Genomic DNA, 26,184 nt, shown 5'->3' on the forward strand with positions numbered 1-26,184 from the left:
ATGTGCTTGTTTCGTTGTTCAGTCGTGTCCGACTCTTTGCGACACCAGGGACTGTAGCCTGCCAGGCTCCTCTGTCCCTGGGATTCTCCAGGCAAGAATATGGGAGTGGGTTGCCATTTCCTTCTCCAGGGGATCTTCATGACCCAAGGGCTTAATCTGTGTGTCCAGTGTCTCCTGCGTTGCAGGCAGATTCTTTATCCACTAAGCCATTGGGGAAGCCCTGTTATTCTTACAGAAAAGAATTAAAAAGCAGCTCTCAGAACGGATGATGGTCCTCTTTTACTTCTGGATGCTCAGATGTGAGGCCAATGGGGACCTTCTCCAGCAGAGACGGTTTTCTTAAATCCTGATGCAAACTTCCCGCTGCCCCAAAGCAGCAGCACCCAGGAGCAGGGGCATCTTAGTGTGGGTGCTGCAAACAGAGCAGCCTCCAAAACGGGCTCCCTTCTGCTGGTGCCCTTTCAAGACTTCTGAAAACTAACACTTTCTACTTCTGATTGCAGGCCAGTCATCTGAGGGGAATGAAGTGAGCTGGGCCAGTCAGTAAACACTGTGCTCCAGCAGAGTTTCCCGAGTCCGTAAGTGTTTTATATCACTGGTAATGATAGGAAACAGCAACCCACTCCAGTACTCTTGCCTGGAGAATCCCATGGACAGAGAAGCCTGGTGGGTTACAGTCCATGGGGTTGCACAGAGTCGGACACGCCTGAGCACAAGCGTCTCATCATGGGCTCCCTAAGATTTAAATCTTAAAACCAACCCCTCTGGGCACTGCCTTTGTGTTTGAAGGGTTTGGGTCTATAGGGCCTAAACCATGTCTTAGCAAGGACTGAGCGATGACTCTCTGTTGGTGTTGGGGTGGGAGGGGCCCAGAGAGAACCCAGAAGATGATGAGAACCAGCAAAGACTCTGCCAATGGACTCTACACCAGGGCAGAGATGTTTTGCAGCACCGCTGCCCAGTTCTCCAACACTTTTCTTTCTAGGAACTTCTAAAAAAAAAAAAAAACCTTTGCAGAGATGTTTGTGGGACTGAAAAGGCACAGTTGTGTTTTATACCAATTATTAAGTGTGGACAAATACTCCACCCATTACTGCTTACGTTCTTATCTGGTTAACCCGCTACTAAGGGCTATTCAGCAACTGAGATTGAAGTTGAATATTTTATAAATGTATGCTCCCACCCTGCCTCCCTCCAACCCTCTGCCCCGATTGTAGAGATAGAGACGAGCTCATTGTAAAGAATCTAAAAAGTATCAAGAAGCAAGAGCAAAGTCACCCACATGAGGTTAATTCCTGGCAGATTATGCATACCATGGTAACTCTACTCAGAACACAGTAAAAATTCCAGTTATGCAAGGGCCTTTAAGAGGAGGTCATTCCAGAATTTTCCCAGCTATCTGAGAGGGTCACACTTTAAGAGTGGAGACATTTACTTCTTCCATTACAGTGAGGGAAGGAGGCTGCCTACTTCACCAGCTTTAACTGTGGGATATTCTCTCAAAGACGCTCCACAGTCTCGCACCATCCGAGGGAGGGCAGGGGTCACCTCTCAGCCGCATTTGCATCTTGGGTGGGTGGTACCGGGCCTGGCACGTGGCTCCCAGAAATATAGGCAGAGGGAGTGTGTACTTCGGAACAGCACACCTTGAACTTTTCCTTGCACTGCTGGGGTCAGTGTGGTTGACAGTCGCTGACTTCTGCTCTCACCCACAGACACAGATTCCAGCACACAAGGACACTAGCCTCCCGGTCAGGGTGTCTGCTGCCGAGGACTCCCCGACCTGGGGCCTCGCCGGTGTCCGCTCCACATCATGCTGCTGGCAGAGGCTATGATTCTTTTCCTCATGTGAGTGGCCATTAGCAAATTAATATAAATCCCTATCAGAGGTTATTAAAATAAAAAATTTTAAATATTTGCAAGTGTAAGCTATTTGTATGTTGGTCATATAAACAATGATATAAAATCTGTGATAAGAGTCACAGATGAAGCCATTTAGGCTGATGATGTAAAACTACGACTTTACGAATCTAAATATAAAACTACTTTACTACTGCCATGACGTTGACAAGAAAGGCAAAGGCCACATTCAACCAGAATAATAATGAGGAACAATAATAGAATTGGTGACTGGAGGCTAACTTGGCACACTTTTCGCTGGTCTTCCTTTTAATTTTGTAAACCAGATAGAACCACATAAACAGTATTGTCATTTAGAGATGGATGAAGTAACACTGCATGAACTGGGTCCTGGGTGAGAGCCATCTGAGTAGCTTTCCTCCACTGTCCATTCCTCTCCAAGTCCACCTCCTCCAGTAGAAACCCAGTGACCTCACCTCTCCCTTCCCATACCACCTGGGATCCCTTTCTGATCTGCTTCCACACTGCAGTCAGGCTGACTTTTTCGTTATGCAAATCTGATCACGTCATTTCCCTGTTTAAAATCCATCAATGGTCTGTCTGTGAGACAAAGTCCAGAACCCTTCATCTACTCCAGCGGCCTGGGCCCCTCCCTCCTGAGTCACTGCATTCCCTGACTCAGCTCGATGACGAGCAGGGCTCTTGGACTACTAATGGTGTCCCGGTGTGGATGATATGGTACGTGGCCACTCTCATCACCTCCCTCTCCTCCACCTGCTCCCTGGGGCTCATTGCCACCTCTGACCCTGCCCTGTCCTTCCCCATCTACACTCTCTTGCCCGGGGGCTCTGCCTTCAGAGCACTGCTCACACCTAAAATTCACTAATGATCTGTGTGATGACTTTTGAATGCCCACATTCTCACCAGACTCTTGAGTCCACAAGAACAGGAAGCTGTTTGTCGCACCTGCTCCCTGCTCCATCCCTGGTACTCAGCATCGTGCCAGGGGACAGCATCCTCAGTGCTGATGGGGCTTCGGGGGTGCTCCATGGAGCCAAGGGGCACAGCAGGGGGGAAAGATAGCATACACTGGCCACAGTAGCAGGATGTTTCTGATAACAAGTATCTGGTAATAACCTCAAAACTGATGAAGGAATGAGGCACATCTGGTGACAAGTGAGAAGGGAGGTATCAACTGTTCAGGGGACACAGCAGGACAATCATGGATTTAAATGTTTACTCAGTGTCTTTGATCTAAAGGAGGTTTTTGGAAGGAGAAATAGCGCTACTTGGGATTTCAGATGTGGAAGCTGAGAAGAGGGAGGAGCTTGGTGACCCCAATGCTTCTTTTGAACAATAGAGCTGCACCACTGGGGGAGGGAAAGGGCTGGGGCAGAGGGGGTCCCCTGCTCCATGCGTGAGGCTGGGTGTGTCGAGCTTGGGATGCTGGTTGGATAGCTACTTAACCCAACACATTCTGGACGTTAGTACCAGCCACAAAAACCCAAGGCCTCTGAAGCGCATGTTCTGGTTTGATGAACCCTGAGTGCTAAGGATCATCTAGATGCTAAGCGCAGTCAGCTAGAGCACAGGCTCAGTAGCTGTGATGCACAGGCTTAGTTGCCCTGAGGCATGTGGGATCTTCCTTGTACTAAGTCACTTCAGTCATGTCTTACTCTTTGTGGCCCCATGAACTATAGCCCGCCAGGCTCCTCTGTCCATGGGATTTTCCCAGGCAAAGATACCGGAGTGGGTTGCCATTCCCTCCTCCAGGGGATCTTCCTGACCCCGGGATTGAACCCATATCTCTTACAGGTTCTGCACTGGCAGGCAGGTTCTTTACCACTAGCGCAACCTGGGAAGAGGGATCAAACCCATGTCCCCTGCATTGGCAAGCAGACTCTTAACCACTGGACCACCAGGGAAGTTTAAGTTGTTTCTTGAAACCAGAACTTAACACACCCCACCTATGTTTCTGCATTTGGCTGGATTGAAGCCTGGAGCCCACAGACAGTTAAGGCCCTCCGACTCTCCCCATTTATGTGACTGACCGTCAATAAATGCATTGCTATTGACCAGGCCCTTCCTGTAAGCCTCAGCCACATTATTACTTCATCTGAGCGATAAGCAGACTTCAAAACACAGGTTGAGAGCGCCAAGCTCCATTCCTGCTTTTCAAGTACTTGTTAGATGTGTCAGACCACAGCATTTGTAAGAAAGAAGTACCTGGGAGGCAGGTAAACGTGATCTATGTGGCATGCAAATATACCCTGATGAACTCTTATTATTACAGAAAACATCAAATGTTATTTGCTCACACCACCTTAAATTAAAACTGCCAGCCAAAAAAGGATAATTATGAAGCATGTCACCAATACAAGGAAAATGATGATGGAATAACATTAAGTGGAAAAAGCAGAATATAACTATATACTCATGATCAAAGTTCCTTAAAAATTATATATGTATATGGAATAAGGACTGCTCAGGTAAAGAGGCGTGCTGATGAGAAAAGTGGTCTCTTTTCTATTGATAGGCAGTGAAGATGGCAAATAACTGCAGACAAAGAAACCCAACGACTTGTTCAAGTGTCTTCCCAGTGGACAAACCTCACTAAGGGAGGACCCAGGGACAAACTGGACTTTTTTTTTAAAAAAGAGTGTAGGTTATTTAGAAAACAAGAGCTGTAGGCTCTCTGGGTCTCTGGCAAAAGGCAAAGTAAGCTGGCCCCTTTCAACTAAGTCACTAACAGAATTAGCACTGGCACAAGAAAACGCAAGCAGGTCCACCAAGCTGCTGATGCCTGAGAAGGACAGCACAAATGATTCATTTACCGTGGAAGAGGCTTCACATGAGCCTTGGTCAGAGTGTTCATTAAACCCTAGGTGGGTACAATTGAAAGGCTAGAATTTGGAACTAAGAGCTGGATAAACTCCTGAGATAGCAAAAGGGTTAGAACAAAGGCAATCCCTCTCCATCACTAGGCTGTTTCCCCACCTTATTCCATTTTACAGATGGGAAAACTGAGGTTCACAGAGGAACAAGGGATGTGGTCAAGAACTCATAACGAGACCCTGGCATCTGGATCTCCCTGCTCCTTGTCCCAAGTGTCTAAGTGAGTTCTCCTGCTCCTAGTTTGGTGTGGCCTCTGGCTCCCAGAGGGGACACAAAGCCCTCAGTGGACTTGAATTAGAATACAATACAGATACAAAGGAGACTTGTTTCTGCTTTGCTTTGTTAAGACAGTTCTAGCTGTGTTGGTGACGCACACCGGATTCCTAATGAGGGCACGCTTGCGGCTCTAGTGGGCGGGGTGGGGAGGGTGGTGGTAATTTGGTTTCCTTGGTCAGCAGAGGATGGCATTCGAGTGGCTCATTTTCCGATCTGAGTCTTTTCAGGACTGGGTTGGGACCCGTGTGATTGTGTCTGTCACCTCCCCATGGATTGAGTGGACCACCTGGGGACAGAGGGTTGATGGGAGCAGTGGGGGCTCTAAATTCCATCTTGCTTTTCTAAAATAAGGAATGAGGAGCCATTATTTCTCTGAATGCCGTAGCAAGCGTTATTAAAATTGTGGCTCTTTACTGCTTTCAAAAGAGGAAACATCTCCTACACATTGTAGTTAAATGGGTTACCACCTGCCCTTTGATATGAAGTCAAAGACTTGGCCAGAGGTCACTGATTCCCTGGATGACCTGGGAGAGGAGCGAGGCATGCGAGGTGCCCTATAGAAGCCATTCCTGAACACGGAATTGGTCAGCCCAGAACTGTGAACATCCAGGGCGTCTGCATAGTGCACACACAGGTTCTATTTCTTCTCTGTGAAACACGCAGCATTTTAAACCAAAGCCTAACGTGGCAGCTCCATCAGAAACCCACCGACTCACCAGACACAATGCCCATGGATGGGCTGCAACTGCTGGACTTACCTGGAACATCAATCAATCTCTTGTAGACATTCAAGAAGGCTGCCTCAGCTTCTTTGCTTCTTTTACTCAGTGCATCAATCTGAAAGGAAATGGGAGGAAGACAAGAAGAACAAAGAGCTCAAAATTTGTCAAGAGGTGATTTAATAATCATTGCATGTCTACTGAGTTCCCATGGCAAATGGGAGTCTGATTTCTTCATGTAAATGCTGGACCTTCAACCTCTTAAACGTCTACAAACACATGAGAGGGAAAAAATCCACGGGCACCAGCCCGTTGAAGGGGAACGAGGCAGGGCAGTCCCATCGCCCAACAAAGTTGGGGCTCTCCAAGAGAACACATTCTCTTTCCTTCTTCCACCAGTGTAGACTATTCTTCCACCAGTATAGACTAAGAGCTGACACACGCCAGACTCCGAACCTGAGGCAGGGCAGAGAGGGACAGCTCTCAGCCCCAGGGGCTCGTGGTCCAGTTGCGGAACAGGTATGTAAATGAGTAGTGAAATCTCAGCAAGGGGACTTCCTGGGTAGTTCAGAGGCTAAGACTCCGTGCTTCCAATGCAGAGGACCTGGGTTCGAACCCTGATCAGGGAACAAGATTCCACATACCACAACTTAAGATCATGTGTGCTGCAACTAAGACAAATAAATGAATCCCAGCCAGGAAAGTGCTCGGTAAGCAGAGTCCTGGGGACACCAAGAAGGGGATGGGAGTTGAGCAATAAAACAGGTGACATCTGAGCAGAGTTCTCAAGAGCAGCTCACCAGGTGGAGAGGTGACACAGAAAGGGGAGGAACACATTCAAACTCCAAGGTTCTGAAACCTGTGGGCCCTTAGGTCCTCTTGAAGAATTTTCTGAAAACCAAAGACCCTCCTCCTAGAAACACATGTAACACACACGGTTACATGCTCTACTTGTAGGACACTCATGTGTCCACCTGTATTCTGTCCATAGAATCCAGATGAAGAAACTCAGATGGGGCTATTACACCCCAGGGAATGTGGGGCTGCTGGGGGCGAAGTACAAGGATACATGGGTGTGAGACTGGCCAGGTGAGGGGGTCAGTGCACTATCTGGACCTGAGTCAGAGTGGAAGCAGGCAAGGAAGGGCAGGAAGGAGGCGACCTTTCCCACCAGGTTGCTGCCTCTGCCCCGGTGAGAACGTGCAGGGCAGCGGCAGTGGGGCCTGCAGGAAAGAGGCCGAGCAGAGAGCCCAGGTCCAGCTGAGCTGATGTGAGACTCAGAGGATCCAGGAGTGTTAAGGACAGTGTCTGGGTTTCGAGCTTAGGCGATGGTGAGTTCCTGCCTCAGTGGCCAGGATCAGTGTGTCTCATGAACCAACCCAGCTGAGCTGGTTTCCCTCCAGTGAAAAGCCTATTCATCAGAGAAGGTGATGTGTCCCTAGCACACTGGACACACATCCAAAGAGGCTCTGGCGGCTGGCTGGACTCAGTACGTATTTTGCTCCCCAAACACGTTTGCTCAGACAACAGATCACTTTTTACTCCTGAAGTGTGCAAGATGCTACACGCACGGAGTTCACGCTGGCTCAGGAAAAGGACACTAAATTATATATTCCTCTGTCCCCTCACAGAATTATACTCTGTCTCCAACGTTATTAAAGAGGCAAAAGGATGTGGTGTAATTACAGGGCCTCTCACCTGAGCCAACCAACAATTTGTTAAGGGCTGACAGAGGTCACCTGATTAAAGATGGGAAGACCCTGGGGAGGGGGACACAAGGTTTGTGGGAGGGGGAGCAGGGCGGGTCTCGGGGAATCCAAGGCAGTGGAAAAAAAGCACAGTGCACGCACTTCCAACTTCTACCAAGTCGTGCTGCAAAATGCCTATGTGAAGGCAGTCGTTGAGGACTCAGACCCACTTTCTCCCCTGATAAAACAAGGTGGTGATTTGGGCATGTTTTCCAAATAATCCATAAGGACTACTTAAAAATGTCAAGGTAGTCCTCTCTTTATTTTTAAAATAAAATCCTTCCCCCACTCTGATTCTTAGCAGTTCATATTCATTGTATAATTAGAAATATATTAAAAAATAAAGAGGAAAATTAACCCCATAATTCTGCCATTCACCAGTGGAAGTCATTCCTCTGTCTGCGGTTCCCTTTTAATTTTGAATGAAAGGTAGGCATGTAGGCAAACTATAGAGACAGTAGATTAGTGGTTGTCTAGGGCGGGGGACCCGGAGGATGAAGGCTAAGGGGTGTGGGTTTCTTTTTGGGGTGATGAAATGTCACACGATTGATCATGACTGTAGTAAAAGTCAATGCCAGGTTTAAATGGGTGAATTATATGGTATGTAAATTATATCTCAATAAAGCTGTTTCAAACGTGTGTGTGTATATGTATTAAAATCAAACTGTATGGAAAATTTTGTACTGGGCTTTCATGAACATATAAAGTCTTTTCAATGTCTATTATATAATTTGGGGAATGCCTTAGCAGAATTATTTCAACTGCTCCTAACCACCACCTACATCAGTGTTTTGAGCAAAGGGGGATATTTGGAGTTGCCTTTCCAGATGTCTCGAGTTCTCCCTTCACTCCGGGCCTTTCTGCCACCTCCTGTGCGCACTGTTCCCATGGGCATCAGAATCTGCCCCAGAAGCAGGGCAGGGGCCCCGGCTGCTCTCCACGCCTCTAGATACCTACAAACGCTTCTCTGCTCAGCTCCAGATCTGCTTCCCAGGAATTCAGCCTAAACCCACAAAGGTGGCTGCCTCTACAGGGGGCAGAGAATGGGATGTGGAAGGATCCTGAACACTGTCTTCCCTCTCCTGTCTGGGTTGTTGGTGGGGATGTGGGGGAGGGGTGAGTACCCTACACGACACACTTGGGACTGTTATGGATTGTACCGTATCCCTGTCCTGAGAGTCCTGACCCCCAGCACTCATGAACATGGCTTTATTTGGGAATAGGGTCTTTGCAGATGACCGTGTTAAGATGAAGTCATTAGGATGGGCCCTAATCCAACATGACCTTGTCTTTATAAACAAAGGACATCTGGACCCAGAGACAGTCATGCACACAGGAGAAGCTCACCTGAGCAGGAAGCCAGGGATATGGGTGAGGCACCTACAAACCAGAGATGGTCAGCAAACCACCAGGAGCCAGGGGAGGGGCCTGGAACAGACCCTCCTTCACAGCCCTCAGAAGGAACCAGCCCTGCCGACACCCTGACCTTGGCCTCCGGCCTCCAGACTGTGAGAAGCACATGTCTGCTGTTGAGGCTGCTCAGTCTGCAGCACTTGGTTATGGCAGCCCTAGCAAATTAGTACAGGAACCTTGAACTTGTGTCTTCTTTGTGCTCTGTTTGCACAGATGCAGGAACACTCAACCCAGACTTGCGAGAACAAGGCCAGGCCGCTGAGCTTTATTAACGCATTAGGCACCTGGGCTGAGGATTCTTAAGAGAGGTGGTGAGAGCGCCACGTGTGGGTGAGCTTCTCCTTGATGAAGACCCCCAAGGTTTCCAAACCTGGAAGGATTTGTTGATTCTGGCAATTTTGAGACTTTCTCTGCTCACTCACTCTTGACTCCTGCCATGGGTTTGGGCTCGGAGTTTGGGTCTGTCCTCCCCCTTGCCCAGCTCCATCTTTTCTGGGGTGGGCTTTCCCTTGCTGTGGCCTGGGGCTTCTCAATTCCATGCTTTCTCTTCCTTGAGCACCCTTTGTTGGCATCTGTGCCTCCTGAAGATCTGGCTGTGCTTCCAGACTCAGTGCAGGCTCCACTGGCCCCAGGATGCCTGTGCCGGGTTTTCCTGGAACCAGGCTGGCCGGCCTTGTGTGCCAGCCCCACCAACCAGGGCTGGGTGGGTGGGGGAGCCCAGGGGGGTGAAGTGCTCAGCACCTGGCGCAGGGAAGTGGGGCTCCATCTGTCCCCCTTATCATGTTGTGAGAGAGGAAGAGACGGCGTCATCTTCATCCTCATGCCCTGAGCGCCTACCTTTGAACCAGAACTCGGCGTGGCAGCCCCTCAGCACAAGGGGTAAGAGGTTTGTGAATGAGAAGAGGTCTGCTGTGAGGTCTTAGGCACGGACTGGATGTCAGGTCCTAGGTTAGACATTCTGGCTACTTAATGTGCAAAGCTAGCCTGAGGCAGAGACGCTGTCTACCGCCCACACGCATGCAGGGCCACCGCGAGGAACAGTAGAGGACAGAGGGGCTGCTGTTGGTGGAGCTTGGACAGATCTGGAGAAGTTCTGGCAGTGCTCAGGCCCTGGGTAAAACCTGTTTTGCTCTGGGGATCCGCCTCGCCTTGCACTCCAGCCACACCCGGTTACTCCCTATTCCCTCAATACGTGAGCAGTTTCCCCGCAGCCTGGAAGGCGCCTCCTTGGAATGTTCCTCTGATCCTCCAGGCTCAGCTGATCCGTCTCCGGGCTGCCGGCCACTCCCGTCACCACATGGGATTGTCCCGAAGGTCCGGGACTGCAGACGAGGCTCCGTCGGGAGACCTGGGATTCCCTGAGAGCCTGTGCTAGGCTTTCCTCCTGACGGCGAGCACATAGTAGGTGCTGAATACATATTTATTGTGTGAATAAATATTTAACTACATTGGTCAACTGTTTTATTTGCAGAAGTGAGCACATGGTGAAGGGGTACAGCTTGAGGTCTATGAAAATGCTTACTATGTAGAGAGTGCTGTGACTCGTCAGCAGGTGGGTGACCTGCTTCTCTGATGAGAGGCACCTAGTTGGCGCCAACACAGGGGAGCATCCTTTCCCATCATACATCTCCACGGTCTCCGGCCGGCCTCCTACATTGAATTTCTCATCCCCACCCCACTCAGATGCCCACCCTGCGATTCTATTGAGAGTTTCCTGGATCCAACAGTTATCCTTTCAACATCACTTTTATAATGCTGAGTTGGGCTTTTCTGTAATAAGGATTAACATTCAAGATAAAGGTCTACAGAAAGGGGTTTTATTTTAAATCTCAATTAATATTTGCCTCCAGCAGGACGAGAACTCAGAGGCCAGGGCTAGAGGCCAAGCTAATGGAAACTGACGACGAGACTCCCGAGATTCAGAAGGGGCGAGGGAACACCCAAGCTTCGGCAGCCAGCAGAGCTGCACCATGGACGCGGGGCACCCTGCAGAGTGTTTGCTACTGCTCCCCTCGCCGTCTGCCCTCGCCGTGAGGGAGGGCATCGCCTGTCTCTGCCCAAAGCCACGTGACTTGTGGGGGCTTTCTGGCCCACAGGTGGCAGACGGGGCCATGTGGGACATAAGTGGTGGTGTCACTTGCTTTGTCTGCATGTAAGACCTAAGAGTTAGTGTGTGGTTCAGCTCTGCATGCTCTCTCTCTGCTGTGAGAACAGCACAACCTCAGAGGAGCCACTTCTTGCGCTGGGATCTCTGAATAAAGACATGTGGGACTTCCCTGGTGGTCCAGTGTCCAGTGGTTAAGAGTCTGCCCGTCAATGCAGGGGACATGGGTTCCATCCGTGGTCCAGGAATATCCCACATGCCTCCTGCATCTAAGCCCGTGGCCACAGCTACTGAGCCCGAGAGCCCTAAACCTCGTGCTTGGCAGCAAGAGAAGTCGCCGCAGTGAGAAGCCGCACACTGCGGCTGTGCTGGCCCTTGTACCACCTGAGCTCACGGTGAGTCCCTTTCTGTCCACTTCCCACACTGAGCAAGGACGCCTCACATCTGGAAGCATCCTCTCCCCACCCTGCGGTCTGTCCCAGGGCAGGTCAGCAGCACCTTCCTCTTTTGACCTCCACCCCGCCCCCCTACCAAGCCCCCATCAGCCCCCAGGTCTTGACTAACATGGGAGGCCTCCTGGGGTATGTCTGTGCATGAACAAGGGTAGATTCCAGGCTGAGAAGTCTGCACCGGTCAACAGATGCCTCGAGGCTCACTGGTGACTTTTACAACATCGAGGACCTTGGAAGATTAGGGTAGAGAAGGTAGTTTTCTACAGTTGAGAGCTTCGAGAAGGTTGGTAATATCCACCACACTTTAGTCTAAGTAGTGTGGTGCTGGAGAAGACCCTTAAGAGTCCCTAGCACTGCAAGGAGATCAAACCAGTCCATCCTAAAGGAAATCAACCCGGAATATTCGTTGGAAGGATTGATGCTGAAGCTAAAGCTCCAATACTTTGGCCACCTGATGTGAAGAGCTGAATCACTAGAAAAGACCCTGAAGCTGTGAAAGCCTGAAGACAGGAGGAAAAGGGGACGTCAGAGGATGAGATGGTTGGATGGCATCACCGACTCAATGGACATGAGTTTGAGCAAACTCTGGGAGATGGTGAAGGCCAGGGAAGCCTGTTGTGCTGCAGTCCATCGGGCTGAAAAGAGTTGGTCATGACTGAGTGACTGAACAACAAGAAGAAATGCAGCGTCATGACAGCCAAGCTCTGGTCTGGTTTAGGGGCGCCAACTGCCCCAGTCAGAACTAGAGGACCCTGGGGAGGAGGTGTCAGTGGAGGGCAGAGCAGGGAAGGGCTTTGTGAGTGGAGAGGAACCAGTCAGGGTAAGTCATCTCTAAAAGGGAGCAAATAAGACCTCTTCACAGGCTTTTTGTAAATATTTTTTTTTAAATGTGTACACATTGCCAGCAAGTGGACCGAGCACTTGGGAGGCATGGAGCCTTGGTGGCTGCTGTTACGCTCTGCTTGTGGGCTGGTGACTCTAGCATCTCTGCCGGGGTGGCCTGAGTCCCAGGGCCATGACTGCTGCACACTCCACTCACAGTGAAAAGGATGCTATTCATTGGGTACCCTGAACGGGCTGCTGTGGATGCTGGACATAGCCCAGCTGGGCTACCCCCACAGCCACACACAGAAGGCCTTGTCATGCCAGCTGTGAAGATGGACAACAGCGTGGACTTGGTACAAGGGCCCAGGGATCACCAAAAAGATACGAAACAGAATGATGGGCCTTGATGACTGCTCAGTGGGGCATATTTTGAAGTGGAAATGGCTCATCCTTTCAGGGTGTTGCTCGAACTTGCCAGGCACAGGTGGCAGGCAGGGCAGAGGCACCTGAGGCCAGGAGATGGTACAGTGCCAGAAAAGCAAGGCTGAGCCACAGCCCCTAAATCAGCCTCTCTGTGCCTCAGGGTCTATGTCTGCAAAATGGGGAGAAGAACTCTCATGCTGTGAATGGTGATGGGGGCTGCCATATGAGCAGCACCATTTCTCAGATGCAGAAACTGACCAAATTGCTCAGAACCAAGCCCCCCAGCAAAACCCCTACTCCAATATGATGACATCCCTGCACAGTACTGGGACTGGGGACCACGTGGTTGGGGGGGGGTGCAGGTGGGAAAGAATGTATGCTTTGAAGGAATGCAGACTTGGGTGCTGATGGCTGGAGGATCTGGAGGCAGGTTACTTAATTTACGCCTGGGTCTCTTCATCTGTTTAGTGCATTGCTGAGTGGTTGTGAAATGAAATGTGAGTATCTGGAATGGTTGGGAGCATGCAGAAGCTGAGTAAAGATCCACGTCTTCCTGAATAACCCCAAATCTGCACTCTTCCCACTACAGCACAGGCTGGCCTCCGCTGCCATCCAGCCCAGCAGAAAGCCAGAAATGCTCAAGGACAGAGACACTTAAACAACATTTAAGGCACCATGGTGGCAATAGCACACTCAGGAACAATCTGCTAGCTACACCCTGGGAATGTACAAACTAATGATTTAGAAATAAACACAGACCATTAATGCAATTTTCAAATTGATGCGCGTTGCTGGACTATGGGCCAGTGAGGATCAGGAAGAGCTGCAGGGATACGAAAGAATAGTTCTGTCTCGACGTCTGGCTGAGGAATTCTTTCCAGAGCAAAACATGATGTGAAGAGCCATGTGGAATTCCAGAAGGCAACGGAGAATGACCAAGGTCCTGTCCAAAACAGATGTGGATGGAGCCACAGCTTCCCAGTTCTAATTTTAACTGAGCCCGGCCACGTAAGAGGAACATACTTTCTGAGAGAAGATCGCATTAGCTGAGAGCCCAGGAATTCTCCTCTAAGTATACGTCTACTTAATGCTTGGCAAGTACCCATCCTGCTATAGCCGAGAGAGATGAGAGAGGACCCTGGAGGAGACGCCCTCCGGCCATCTCTGGAGCGATGTGGAGAGATGAGAGGCTGGAAACAGGAGTGGGAGCCCAGCTGCCACCAGCAGCTTTGTCGCTCAAGGTCACATTCCTTCATGACTCCCAGCACCCAGGCCCAGAGGGCAGTGAGGAAGAATCACGCTGGCGGTATTCCCTGTTGCAGAGAACTGAACAGGACTTGTTGGAAATCCCTACCCTGCTCAGAGCAGGGGGCACAAACCCCAGAGGGCAGGTCTGGTTATAAAGGCAATGCAGTGCAGACCTGGGTCATGATATGAAAGTAGGTCTTACATAAACTGATGACACAGTGCCTTAACTATCCCTCCAACCCCAAAGTTCCCAGGAGTAACAGACTGGAGAATTCCAGAAGACAGTGCCATGAAGAGTGGGTGGGGGTGGGGGGGCACAGAGAAGACCCGTGGCGGAGGATAGCAAGAGCACAGTAAAGACGATAAAAGAGCAACAAGCACGTCGGTCTTCCTGTACAGTTTACAAAGCCCTCTCATGTACATCTGACATTCCAGCTGTCAATGTGTATCTGAAGAGCAGTTGTGAGGAAGAAGCCTTAGCTATCTCATCTCTCCCTGGAGCAAGAAACCAAAACCAACAGGTAGAAGTTATAGGAAGGCAGATCACAGCTGAACAGCAGGAAAACCTTTGCAAACTGCAGAGCACTTCCGAGGTGGGATGTGCTGATGCCTGTCTTACTAGTTCATTCATTCCTTCACTTTGTCAATAAAATCATTTAAGGAGTGGCAAAATGTGCCAGGAGGTGTGCCAGCCTATTCTCTGTGGCCAGAGCCTCCACTTCCACTCTCAGAGGACACAGGGCCATCCCCTCACCCTCCACAGAGAAGCCACAGCAGGGCTAGAGGAGAGGCTGCCCCAAGAGTGAATGCCTACCTGAGACACTTAAAACACTATTTTGTGAACAGATGATATGTATATAGTAAACAGAATTCATTTTAAGTATAAAAACATATATGGTGTTCAGCAAGGTCGCATAAAATCAATATATGAAAATCAACTGTCTTTCTATACAGTAGCTGTAAACAATCTGGAAGTGAAATTAAGAAATATTCATGGTGTGGGAGGTTTAATTTGTTGTTAAGATGGCAAAAGTTCCAAATCGGTCTGCAGGTACAACGCAATCCCCATCAAAATCCTAGCGGGCTTCACTGAAGGGTAAGACTAGCTGGTCCTAAGATTCATATGCAAATGAAGTAACCCCAAAAGAAAAACAAAGTTGGAGGACTCACTACAACTTACTTACTATAAGAACTTACTACAAAGCTACATTGACTAAGACTGTGAGGCACTGGCTTAAGGACATATACAGAACATACTAGAACTAAGAGTCCAGAAACAAACCCCTGGTCAAATGATTTGTGCCAAGGGTGAAAGAGCAGCAGCAGCAGAACTGAGACAACTGGTTATCCACATGCAAAGGAACAGAGTTGGATCCCTCCTCACACTGTATGCAAAAATTAACTCAAAGTGAATCAGAGGCCAAATGTAAAAGGTAAAACTACAAAAACTCTAAAAGGAAACACAGAGGTAAATCTTCATGACCTTAGCTATGATGCCAAAAGCACAAATAACAAATGAAAAATGGATAAATTGAGTTTTACAATTTAAAACTTTTGTGTTTCAAAGGACACTATCAAGAAAATGAAAATACAACCCAACAGAATGGGAGAAAGTTTTTGCAAATCACATATCTGATAAAGGATTAGTATCCAGAATACTTACTCTTACAACTCAATAATAACAGATAAATTTAAAATGGACAAAGTATCTAAATATACATTTCTCTAAAGAAGATATACAAATATCCAATAAACACATGAAAAGATACTCAACATCAATAGTTATCAGGAAATGCAAACCAAGGCCACAGTGAGATACCACTTCAGACCTACTACGATAACTATAATAAAAAAGACAGATAATAAGCACTAGAGAGGATGTAGAGGAACTGGAATCCTCACCTACTGCTGGTAGAAATATACAATGACGTACACCACAGCAAAACAGTCTGGCTGCTCCTCAAAACACTGAACACAGAGTTACTATTCCATTCCTAGGTATATATCCAAGAAAGATGAAAATCATTATCTCTGAAGAAACTTGTATATGAATGTTCTTAGCAGCATTGTTCAAAATAGCCAAAGAGTAGAAAATATTCCACCGGCTGTCCACTGATAATGAACAGATAAAACGTGACATAGTCACACAGTGGAGTATCACACAGCCATAAAAAGGAATTAAGTATTGACACAGGCCTCAGCATGGGTGAATCTTGAAAACATGCTAGGTGAAAGAAGCCAGACACAAAAGACCCCACGGTGAATGATTTCATTCACATGAAATGCTGAGAATGGTTAAATCTAGAGACAGAGAGTAAGTAATTAGTGGTTGCCAGGACTGGGGGAGGAAATGGCAACCCACTCCAGTGTTCTTGCCTGGAGAATCCCAGGGACGGGGGAGCCTGGTGGGCTGCTGTCTATGGGGTCGCAGAGTCGGACACGACTGAAGTGACTTAGCAGCAGCAGCAGCAGCAGCAGCAGGGACTGGGGGTGGAGTGACTGCTAATGGGTACGAGCTTTCTTTCTGAAATGATGAAAACGTTCCATAACTGGATTTTGGTGATGGCTGCCCAAGTTTGTGAGTACACGAAAAACCATTTAATTGTAAAAAAGAAAAGAGAGACAAAAACAAGAAGTATAAACATATTGTGGAAAGTAGGTTTCCTTCCCATCCTCATCTACCAGTCACCCAGCTGCCTGGCCTGGAGGCAAAGAGTCACTTGAGTATTTTTCCAGAAATATTTTATGCACTTAAAAGGATCTGTATACACACATTGTCTCCCTTAAAACACACACACACGGGAGGGTGTTATAGATACTGTTCTGCGTCTCGTGTTGTGCACACTTCAGGTCAGCTTCCTATGTGATGGGAGGGGCAGGGCTTCCAGGCAGGGGGAACCCGTGCAAACACAATTAGGCGTGCTCACAAGTGCAGGATCTGCTATGCCTGGAGCAGAGCTTGTGTCTGTGTATGTGTCGGCGGAGGGGGTGGGGGAGCGGGGGGCAGGATTGCGGGTATGAGGTGGGGACGGGGCGGCCTAGGGGCAAAGCCTGGGGCCACAGCTTCATGCTGAAAGGTTCTGGGAGTCCCAGAGGCTGTCAACCAGGGAGTGATAGGGTTGCTCTGGAGGGGAAGGAAGAGGATCACCTGAGCACGGATGGGCAGGTGTGCATGAGAGCCTTGGGAGGTTGGGGCTCATTCCAGGGGGATTTAAGAGTCCTGAAGGAACCAGAGGAGTCTGTGATCAATAACCAGAGCTTCTTCTTTACCAGCCTTGCTTTGACACCATGATCTTTAAATACACACACATACACGTCTCTGCTATGTAGTACAGATTTTCCGTGATACAGATGAGGCACGGAGAAGCTAAAATGACTCATTCACGGTCACCCAGGTAAAAGATGATGTCAGGATTCAAATCCAGCTCTGTCTCCTTTCAAAATCTGGGATGTGTCTGGTTTTCTCTGCCACTCTCAGCTGTGTCCCTGGAGAGGAGGCACCAGAGAGGCAGCGGGGTGGGGGGCACAGGGGGCGGGCAGGGTGTCACACAGGAGAGAAGCTGGGGGCAAAAAGGAGGAGCAGTGCACGTGCCCAGCACCCCTAGAACTGTTGGTTCACAGAGCAAGGGCAGCTGTGAAGCTTGCCTGGAGGGGGCTGACATGCAAGGGACTGGACATCACTTGAGGGTGGGCTCCTTCAGCCTGGGAACCTCGCTGGAGTGACAGGAGGGTGGCGTCTGGCTGGGCACGAGGGGGCCACAGATTCCGGGATGGGACCAGGAGACGGCGAGAGGTGAGGAGAGCCAAAAGCCTGGAAGCAGGGGGCACAGACCTCCCCTGAGAGCACCCCGTCTGCTCCTCACACTCATTCCTGCCCTTTCACCCGCCACTCTGGAGATAATGTCCCCAGAGCAGGTTGGGGTGGGGGAAGGCTTCGTGAGATCATGGAAATGGTGATTTGTAGAAGCAAAATGCTGTGCAAATAATTACTAGCAAAGAGAGCAGGGGCAGAGTCTGAAAGATTTGGAATGTGGACTTCTCCACCTTTGGGCAACAGAACCTCTCTGGCTCTCAGCTATGATCAGTGTCCCTGTGCTCCCCACCAACCTTCCTGAGTCATGCACATACGTTCACAGTCCTTCTTTTGACCATCTGGTCATCGGTGTCAGTTTCATTTAAGGAATTACTGCATTAAATTGATGGAGCATTTAGTAAAACCTAATTAACATCCAGACTGAGTTTTTCCAAGGGAAGGGAGATCTGTAGAAAATAAAATACCCTAATAATTTAAATTCCACAGTATTCAAATAAATACTATCCGGCTGAATATTACAAGCTGGATAAATTTAGTTCAGGGAAAAAAAAAACTATTAAGACTCAATCTATTCTCACAGACAAATACTACTTCTAATCTTCATTCAAATCACCTCTGCTCACTTCTTCACATTTATTATGTGAGAAAACAGGCACTAAGAGAGAGATGAACTGACTTCATGAAGGTCAAGGTCACTGGCAAGTCAGGCCTCAAACCTAGGCCTTATAACTCTAGGTCCAAGGCTTTTACCTTCATATCACAACTGCCTGCTGGCATCCTGAATGAGGCTGGGACTGTGAACACACAGAATTGAGCCTTTTTTCAATCAATAGAGAATGCTTTTGATTTATACGCAAAGTGTGTTAACTCTCCATCTATCCATCCATTCAACCAGCCATTCATCCGTCCACCCATCCACCCACCTAGCCATCCACCTACATGCCCATCCCTTCATCCAGCCATCCATCCGTCCCCATTCATCCATCATGTCCTGAGTGCCTGCCACATGCCAAGCACTGTGCCATGTGGGGGTACAGATCTTGCCCAACTGTTAGGCTCCATGAAAGGCGCATCTGACGTAATTACCTAAAACCACATACTGGGGTCTAGTTTAGGTCTAATCTGGCACAGAGTAGATGTTCAGTAAATATTTACTGAAGGAAAGAATGAATAAGCAGACCCTGTCCTCCAGGAGCTCATGGTCGCAAACAGAGCAGTGGAGCAATCCAGGAGTGCAGGTGGCCCTGGCTGAACTACAAGGTCACTTTGGTGGCTCCCTCAGTACAGGCTCCCTGACACAGACCTTGTTTCTCCAGCTCTTAGGGAGCAGAGAAGCACAGTGGGCATGTTGGAGGCTCCGGTGGGCACTGGTACTGGTCCCTCTGTCATGTGGGGCCTTGAATCCCAAACCTGTGACTCTGATCGCTAAAGCCTCGGGCTCTGAGTCAACTTTGCCAATGTTATCGCTTTACTAATTTGTTCTAGAGTTCTTTGAGCTCCCTTTTTCTGCATTTCAACTTCATTTCAACAAACATTTCCCAGGCACCTACTGTGTGCCAAGGCCCTGGGAGACCAGCCCGGAGCCCTCTGTGGCCTTGTTCCATGACAGTGTCTGCTGCTGCACCCTCAGGGAGCCCTACGTCCAAGGGCGCCTGACGCGGGTCCTCCGGCAGAAGCCAAGGTAGGCTGGGGAGGGCCTGTTGCATGCGGGTGCGCGCTGTAAACATCCACAAACTCTGCCGATGGTTACTGAGAGGATGTTAAAAATAATTATCTGCTGAAAATATTAGATTTGCTCTGGATTGTTCATTACATACAATGGCTTAATAGGACTTTTATTGAATAGCTGCAGAGCTCTGGGCCGAAATCAATTTGCCGTACCCTCGGAATCTTGATGTATGCTGTTGACTTCCCCAGCGTGCAGCAATTTGTAATAGCTTTGGTGAGCTGTTGTTTTCAAAGCTCCAGCTCCATCACAAGCATTTATTTCTGACCACAAAATTACATTTATTCAACAGAAAGCAGCTCCGGGTCTTTAAGAGGTTAACTTCTGGAGCGCTTGGCGGCGGTCCAGCCCCGGCCCGGGCGCGGCGGGTGCGATGGCACGGGCAGTGTGGCGGCGGTGGCAGCGAGCGCCGGGCGGGCGGCCGTGATGAATGGGCTGCTGAGCGCGCCCCCTCCACATGCGCTCGGCTCGCTCCCTGGCTTCCATAGATCACGGGCTTAGCCTCAACGTATCTGACTGAAATTGAATTTGGCTTCTCTCTCAACCGTTCATTTCCTATGTTATGCAAGGTTATATCCTTTTCTGCATGAGCAGAACCAAACCAGCTGCAGCTTTGCAGGAGAAAATGTGTTTTCAATTAGGAAGCTGGCCTGAATATTGAACCGCAGTCCTACTGCTCCCCTAATTGAGCCATCATGGAGTGGGCCTACAGGAAGATGCCGCAGCCACCAGGCCGTTGGGTGTCAGCAGAAGAGAGCTAAAACACACTGTCATCGTCCCCCTGCCATGACTATGACCACTGCCACCTCAGTCACCCCACTACCAGGCACTAGAGAGGCCCAAGAGACCGAAGATGGCTGTGCTGGCCGAGAAGGAAGTTCCTCTGGAAATGAGACAGGACAGCAGCTTTTGCTGACCTCCAGCCAGAGCCGGTCGTGTCCTCAGGGTGCCCGGCCCACCCTGCACTCACCTGTTGAGGACCCTGGGCCGCGAACCGGCAGGTGTCTTTGATGCCCTCCAAGTGGGGAGGCTGCCCTATTTTTCTTTTGGGTCACTAGGAACCTGGGGCAGAGCCTCAAACACAGGACTTGGTGAACTAGGAAAAGGTGAGCAGAAGGGTATTTCAGCTGAGAATAAATACCCGCCTCAACCTGCTTGGTCTAGCAAAGAGGGCAATATACAGTCAGGGAGAAGACGCAGGTCCTCAAAAGGAAAAAGTTAGCAACGGGCTGAGGTGGTGTGGAAAAGGAACGAAGGAGGCCAACTTTTAGTTCAGTCTTAAAGGATGGAAATGATTTTTATAGGTGAGGAAGAGCAAAAGGTTATAATAACGGAGGCCGTGCCTTTAGGAAAAGGGCAGAGGCAGGAAACCACAGGCATGTTCGGGGACAGTAAATAGACCAGCCTGGTAGGAGCAGGAGCCAAGGACATGATGCCTGGAAATACATTTTAAAGCTAAATCATGGAGCTGCTTACACATGGATCTGAGGTGCTTGAGTGGGCACTGAGTCCCAGAACCTGACCTAGAGGAGCTGCCCTTGGGGGACACCTAGCCTGTGGGTCTGACAACCAGTCATGCATTAGAATCAGTGGGGACTTTGTAAAATGACAGATTCTTAGCAAACTCCATCTCTGCTGCATCTGCGGAATCAGAACCTTGGAGGGAGGAGCCTGGGGAGCTGTATTTCTGGAAACATGTGGGTGCTTCTCAGGCAGCCAGTTGAGCCATCTGAAGACCATCTTTTGGGAACCATCAGTCTGGTCCAATCTTCTCGACTACCAGCCCACCCGCTGGTACTTAATGTGGTACTTGCTGAGTACAGGCATGATGGGGACATAAACGTGTGTGTCACACACAGTCCCTACCCTCTAGATTTCAGAAGCATGAGACTTAGTGTAGGGCCAGTTAAACTGTGTTCCAGTAACTTAAAAAAAAAAAAAAAAGGCAGAATGTCTTTAGGCTCAAAATCATAAGACAGATACAAACGAAGCTCTACCAGAGGTGGGGGGGGGGGGTGTATTCTGGAATGACTCAGAGGCCTTGGCATTTGGGTTGGGCCTTGAAGAAGGGGGTAGGAGCTGATGACACCCCTGACAGGTGGTCCTCTGGCCTTTGTTTGAACACTCCCAGGAATGGGGAACGCACTACCTTGGATGGCTGTGCGTTCCATTTTGGAACAGACAGAGTTGCTGGAAAATGCCCCCTCTTCTGTTCTGCTGCTGACACTCAACCCACGCTTCAGGTCACTGAGTCACACCAGATTTCAGAGGCCCAGGGCTCCCTGCCGACTACCTCGGTTCAGCCACTCACTTTACAGAGGAGCAAAGTCAGACAGAAAGAGGCCCAGGAGCCGCCTGAGGTCACAGGAGACTGAGCGGCAGCACCTGGGCCAGCGCCCAGGGCCTCTGACCCCCTGCAAAATGCTCCTGGGAGAAAAGCACTTGGACACCCTGGCTTTATTTAGCCCTGGCCTTTAGATCTGGACGCTTAAGTATATGACAGGGCAACAGACCCAGGCCATGGGCCACCCCTGAAACTCTCAGTCAGTTTAACTAACTCATGAAACAGTTATCCAACTTAATCCACTTCATCTTTTTTTTTTTTTATTAAATCTGTCATACAGCCCTGCAAGTGTGCACAGTCCTTTGCTTTCTGTGGTGCTCGGACTTTTTTGGACGACAGCCTTTCAAGGCAGCTTTCCCTTGTGACCTCTGAGGTCCCACCCACCCGACCCCGACTGGCTGCACAAAGGGTCTGCACACAGTCATGGATATTTACGTCTGTGGGGACCAGATCAGACACAGGAGGAGCTGGAAGGGGGGCTTGAAGGGGAGGGAGCCCAAAGCTGTGTCTGCCAAGCAATTCACACTAAACGGACACCAACTGTCCTTGTCGAAGACCAGGGAGTTGACTGAGACGATGGAGGGGCAGAAGGCACTGCCTCCCCGCTCCCCAAGCACCACCACTGGAGAACACGGGCTGGGGGGCCAGCAGCCCAGCCCCGCTGCTGTCACCCAGGTGACAGTGGGTGCTTTGCTTTTCCCCACTCTGGGCTTAGCATTGTCATCTGTGAAGTGAGGCTGTTGCTTCTACCCACGTGTCCAGTGGGGACCTGGTGCATGCTCCCTGGGGCCAGGAATGGGGACACAGATGAGGCCAACACAGGTGGGAAATCTAGAGAGTGGTGAAGTGAAAACTCACATACACAGAGCGAGGAACCCTGAACAGAAGAACAACGCGTGACAAGAGGACAGTAAGGGGGCCTTGGTTTGGACCGACTGTCAGAGGAGACCACTGTGAGGGCTGGCACCTGAAGCGAGCCCTACAGGATGGGTAGCAGAGGGCTGGGCAGGGGCACTGGGAGGCAGGCAGCGGCCCGGCCAGGGCACCCCAGTGGCTGAGGGCACCTGGAGGCCCTGCAAGGCCATAGGCAGGGAAGGACTGAGGCACACACGAGAGGTCATGGGGGATGAGGGGGCGATAAGAGTGGAAACAGAGATCAGTTAGGGGACCACTGCAATGGTCTCCATGACAGATGACACAGCTTCGGACAAGCACGTGGGAGGTGACGATAGTGTTCTCTGGAGGAGGGAAGGAGGAAGCGGGGGTGTGGGAGAGAGGAGGTGTCCCATAGTGATCCCCAAGAAGGTAAGGGCTGGAGAAGGAGGGAATTTCAACAGGTGTGAGCCGGAGAGGGGAGGTGGCTGTGGGTTAAGAATTCTTTCCTGTGGAGAACTGCAAGGTCATGTCACACAGAAGGTCTCATAGGAGCTGGAACTCCAAAGAGAAGACCGAGTTAGAGACACCTGAGTTTTCAGCAGACAGATCCTCAGAGATGATCCAGCAAAGAAGGCCATTCTTCAGAGGTCTGAAGGAAAGGGAGGAACAGCCCAAGGAGACTGAAAATCAACAGGCAGAAAGGTGAATGGAAAACTCAGTGGGCAGAGCATCACGGGATGTCAAAAGAAGGGGTTTTCAAGAGGGGTCAGGTGGGCTGAATGTCACTGGGGGAAGTGAGCTGAGGACTAAAAGGGTCAAGGGAGAGAGGGGCAGAGGCCAGACCCAGTGGGTGTGTGCCCAGGATGGACAGCTCTCTGGAGAAGCCTGGCTGAGAGGGCTGGGGGACAAAGGAGTCCCCCCTTCTCCCTCCATCCTTCCCTCCTAGGATGGCACGTGCCACCACTTGTAGGAACGCTGCTGAGACAATCCAGGAACTCGCAGAGACTGAAGGCACAGCATAGGGGGTCCCTGCAGGACTGTAGTTCCTGAGAAAGCAGGAGCTGGGCTTCAAGCCCATGGGAAGGGGCACCTCCCCCTCACAGTGAGAGCCAAAACAGAAGATAGGTGCAGCTTTGGAGAGCCAGTGCTCAGTTGCTCAGTTGTGTCCAACTCTTTGTGACCCCATGGACTGCAGTCCACCAGGCTCCTCTGTCCGTGGGATTTCCCAGGCAAGAATGCTGGAGTGGGTTGCCATTTCCTCCTCCAGGGGATCTTCCCGACCCACATCTGGACCCATGTCTCTTACATCTCCTGCATTTTGCAGGTGGGTTCTTTACCACTGCACCACCCAGGAAGCTGGAGATCTAGTGACAAGAAAGGTAAGAGCAGCAGCCACTTCTTGGAATCATGAAGGCTGGGCAAGTGTCCCACAAATGCCATTTGGAACATCCTCCCAAATGTGCTTTATCATAGAAGAAAAATGCAAAGAGGTGAGAGAAAATAATATCCAGTTTCTGATATGCAAGAATAGAATTATGGAGCTACTGCCTTGTAAGCACAGTCCTTTCTTTTGGAGAGAAGTAGTTCATCCTTACAAAAGAATACATAAATCATAAACAACGAAATGGACACCTGTAAGGGAGGACATTCTCACAACCTTGGAAACCTCCTCTGGGCCTGCATGCAGTGAACTCCATTCTGGATTTCCTGTTTAACCTTTTCATTGTGCTTTTATTATGTAGTGATAAAGCTGTGTCCTTAAACAAACAGCTCGGTACTGCACGGTTTTGTGTTTCACTCACTTTCCCCTGCTGTGTTGTATTCCACTGTGTGACAACACTCTTTACTTACTCTTCCTGCTGCTGATGGAAAGCGGGTTGTTTCCACTTGTTTACCATCTGCAAACATCCCTGAACTTGTTTCCTGGGGCACATGTTTACATTTATTCAGGGCGGAGGATACCATTTATACCTGGGAGTGGAAATCTTGTGTCAAAGTACATGTGCTTCTTCAGCTGGAGAATCTGATACCAGACTGGTTTTCAGAAAGGTTACACCCATTTATGATCTTATCTGGACTTTTGAATTTTGGCCAACATGGTAGATGTGAATAAGGGGCATTTAAATGATTTAAATGCGGATGGTGACTTCAGCCACGAAATTAGAAGACGATTGCTCCTTGGCAGGAAAGCTATGACAAACCTGCTGCTGCTAAGTCACTTCAGTCATGTCTGACTCTGCACGACCCCATAGACGGCAGCCCACCAGGCTCCCCCGTCCCTGGGATTCTCCAGGCAAGAACACTGGAGTGGGTTGCCATTTCCTTCTCCAATGTATGAACGTGAAAAGTGAAAGTGAAGTCACTCAGTCGTGTCCGACTCTTCGCGACCCCATGGACTGCAGCCCACCAGGCTCCTCCGTCCATGGGATTCTCCAGGCAAGAGTACTGGAGTGGGGTGCCATTGCCTTCTCCGATGACAAACCTAGACAGTGTTAAAAAGCAAAGACATCACTTTGCCGACAAAGGTCCATATAGTCAAGGCTATGGTCTTCCCAGTAGTCATGTACGGATGTGAAATCCGGACAATAAAGAAGGCGGGGTGACGAAGAGTTGATGCGACAAAGAGTTGATGCGTGCCGCAGTCCATGGGGTCGCAAAGAGGCGGACGCAACTTGGCGACCGAACAACAACAACAAAATTATTTTAATTTGCATTTTCCTGATTATATGGTTAAGCATCTCTTCATAGGTGCATTGACTGAATGATTTTCTCTTCTGAGAGTGCTGTTCATGGTTTTGTCCATTTTCCTGTTGAGATGTTCGTCTTTTTCTCTTCCTTTTTGTTTTTGAAAATTTATTTTTATGTATTTAGTTTTGGCACATGGACTCTCCTTTGCTGACCCAGAGCTTTCTCTGGTTGCTGTGAGTGGGGACTACTCTCGAGTTGTGGTGGCTCCTCTTGTTGCCGAGCACGGGCTCTAGAATGCGGGGGCTCGATAGTTGTGGTGCCTGGGCCTCGAAGCTCTGGCATGCAGGACCCTAGTTCCTAGACCAGGGATTGAATCTGTGTCCCCTGTATTGGCAGGTGGATTCTTAACCACTGGACCGCCAAGGAAGTCTCATGTCTTTTTCTTATTAACAGGTAAAACTAAATATATATATATGTATAAATATATATATATATATATTTTTCCTGAATACTAATCCTTTGTCAACTATGTGTGTGGCAACTATCTCCTCCTGGTTTGTGTTGCAGCCAAGGACACCCCACGTAGGACTGGTTCATGCTACGGCCTGAGGGGGCAACATTCACATCAGGGGCATTTGCCTTTTATTATGAAAAAGGCTGAGATAGGTTTGAATCTTTGTGCTGATAAGTTTCCAACAAATAATGAAAATGTCTTTCATTCTTCATTTTCATTTTTCCCTTTCCTAGTTCGAAAACGATGAAACTGAGCTAGC

The 26,184-nt window shown here is 49.4% G+C and overlaps 1 protein-coding gene across 10 annotated transcripts in view; it reads right to left on the minus strand.

The window, feature by feature from the left end:
• CUX1 (cut like homeobox 1) overlaps nucleotides 1-26,184 on the minus strand; it is a 349,990-nt gene that overhangs the window by 152,332 nt on the left and 171,474 nt on the right. For all 10 annotated transcript variants that reach the window (XM_055562796.1, XM_055562795.1, XM_055562794.1 and 7 more), the window contains one exon: nucleotides 5,790-5,868. In XM_055562796.1, the coding sequence (XP_055418771.1) occupies nucleotides 5,790-5,868 (79 nt within the window). The remainder of the gene's footprint in view (nucleotides 1-5,789; nucleotides 5,869-26,184) is intronic.

Source organism: Bubalus kerabau, chromosome 23 (genome assembly GCF_029407905.1).
Source record: "Bubalus kerabau isolate K-KA32 ecotype Philippines breed swamp buffalo chromosome 23, PCC_UOA_SB_1v2, whole genome shotgun sequence".
Classification (NCBI taxonomy): Eukaryota; Metazoa; Chordata; class Mammalia; order Artiodactyla; family Bovidae; genus Bubalus; species Bubalus kerabau.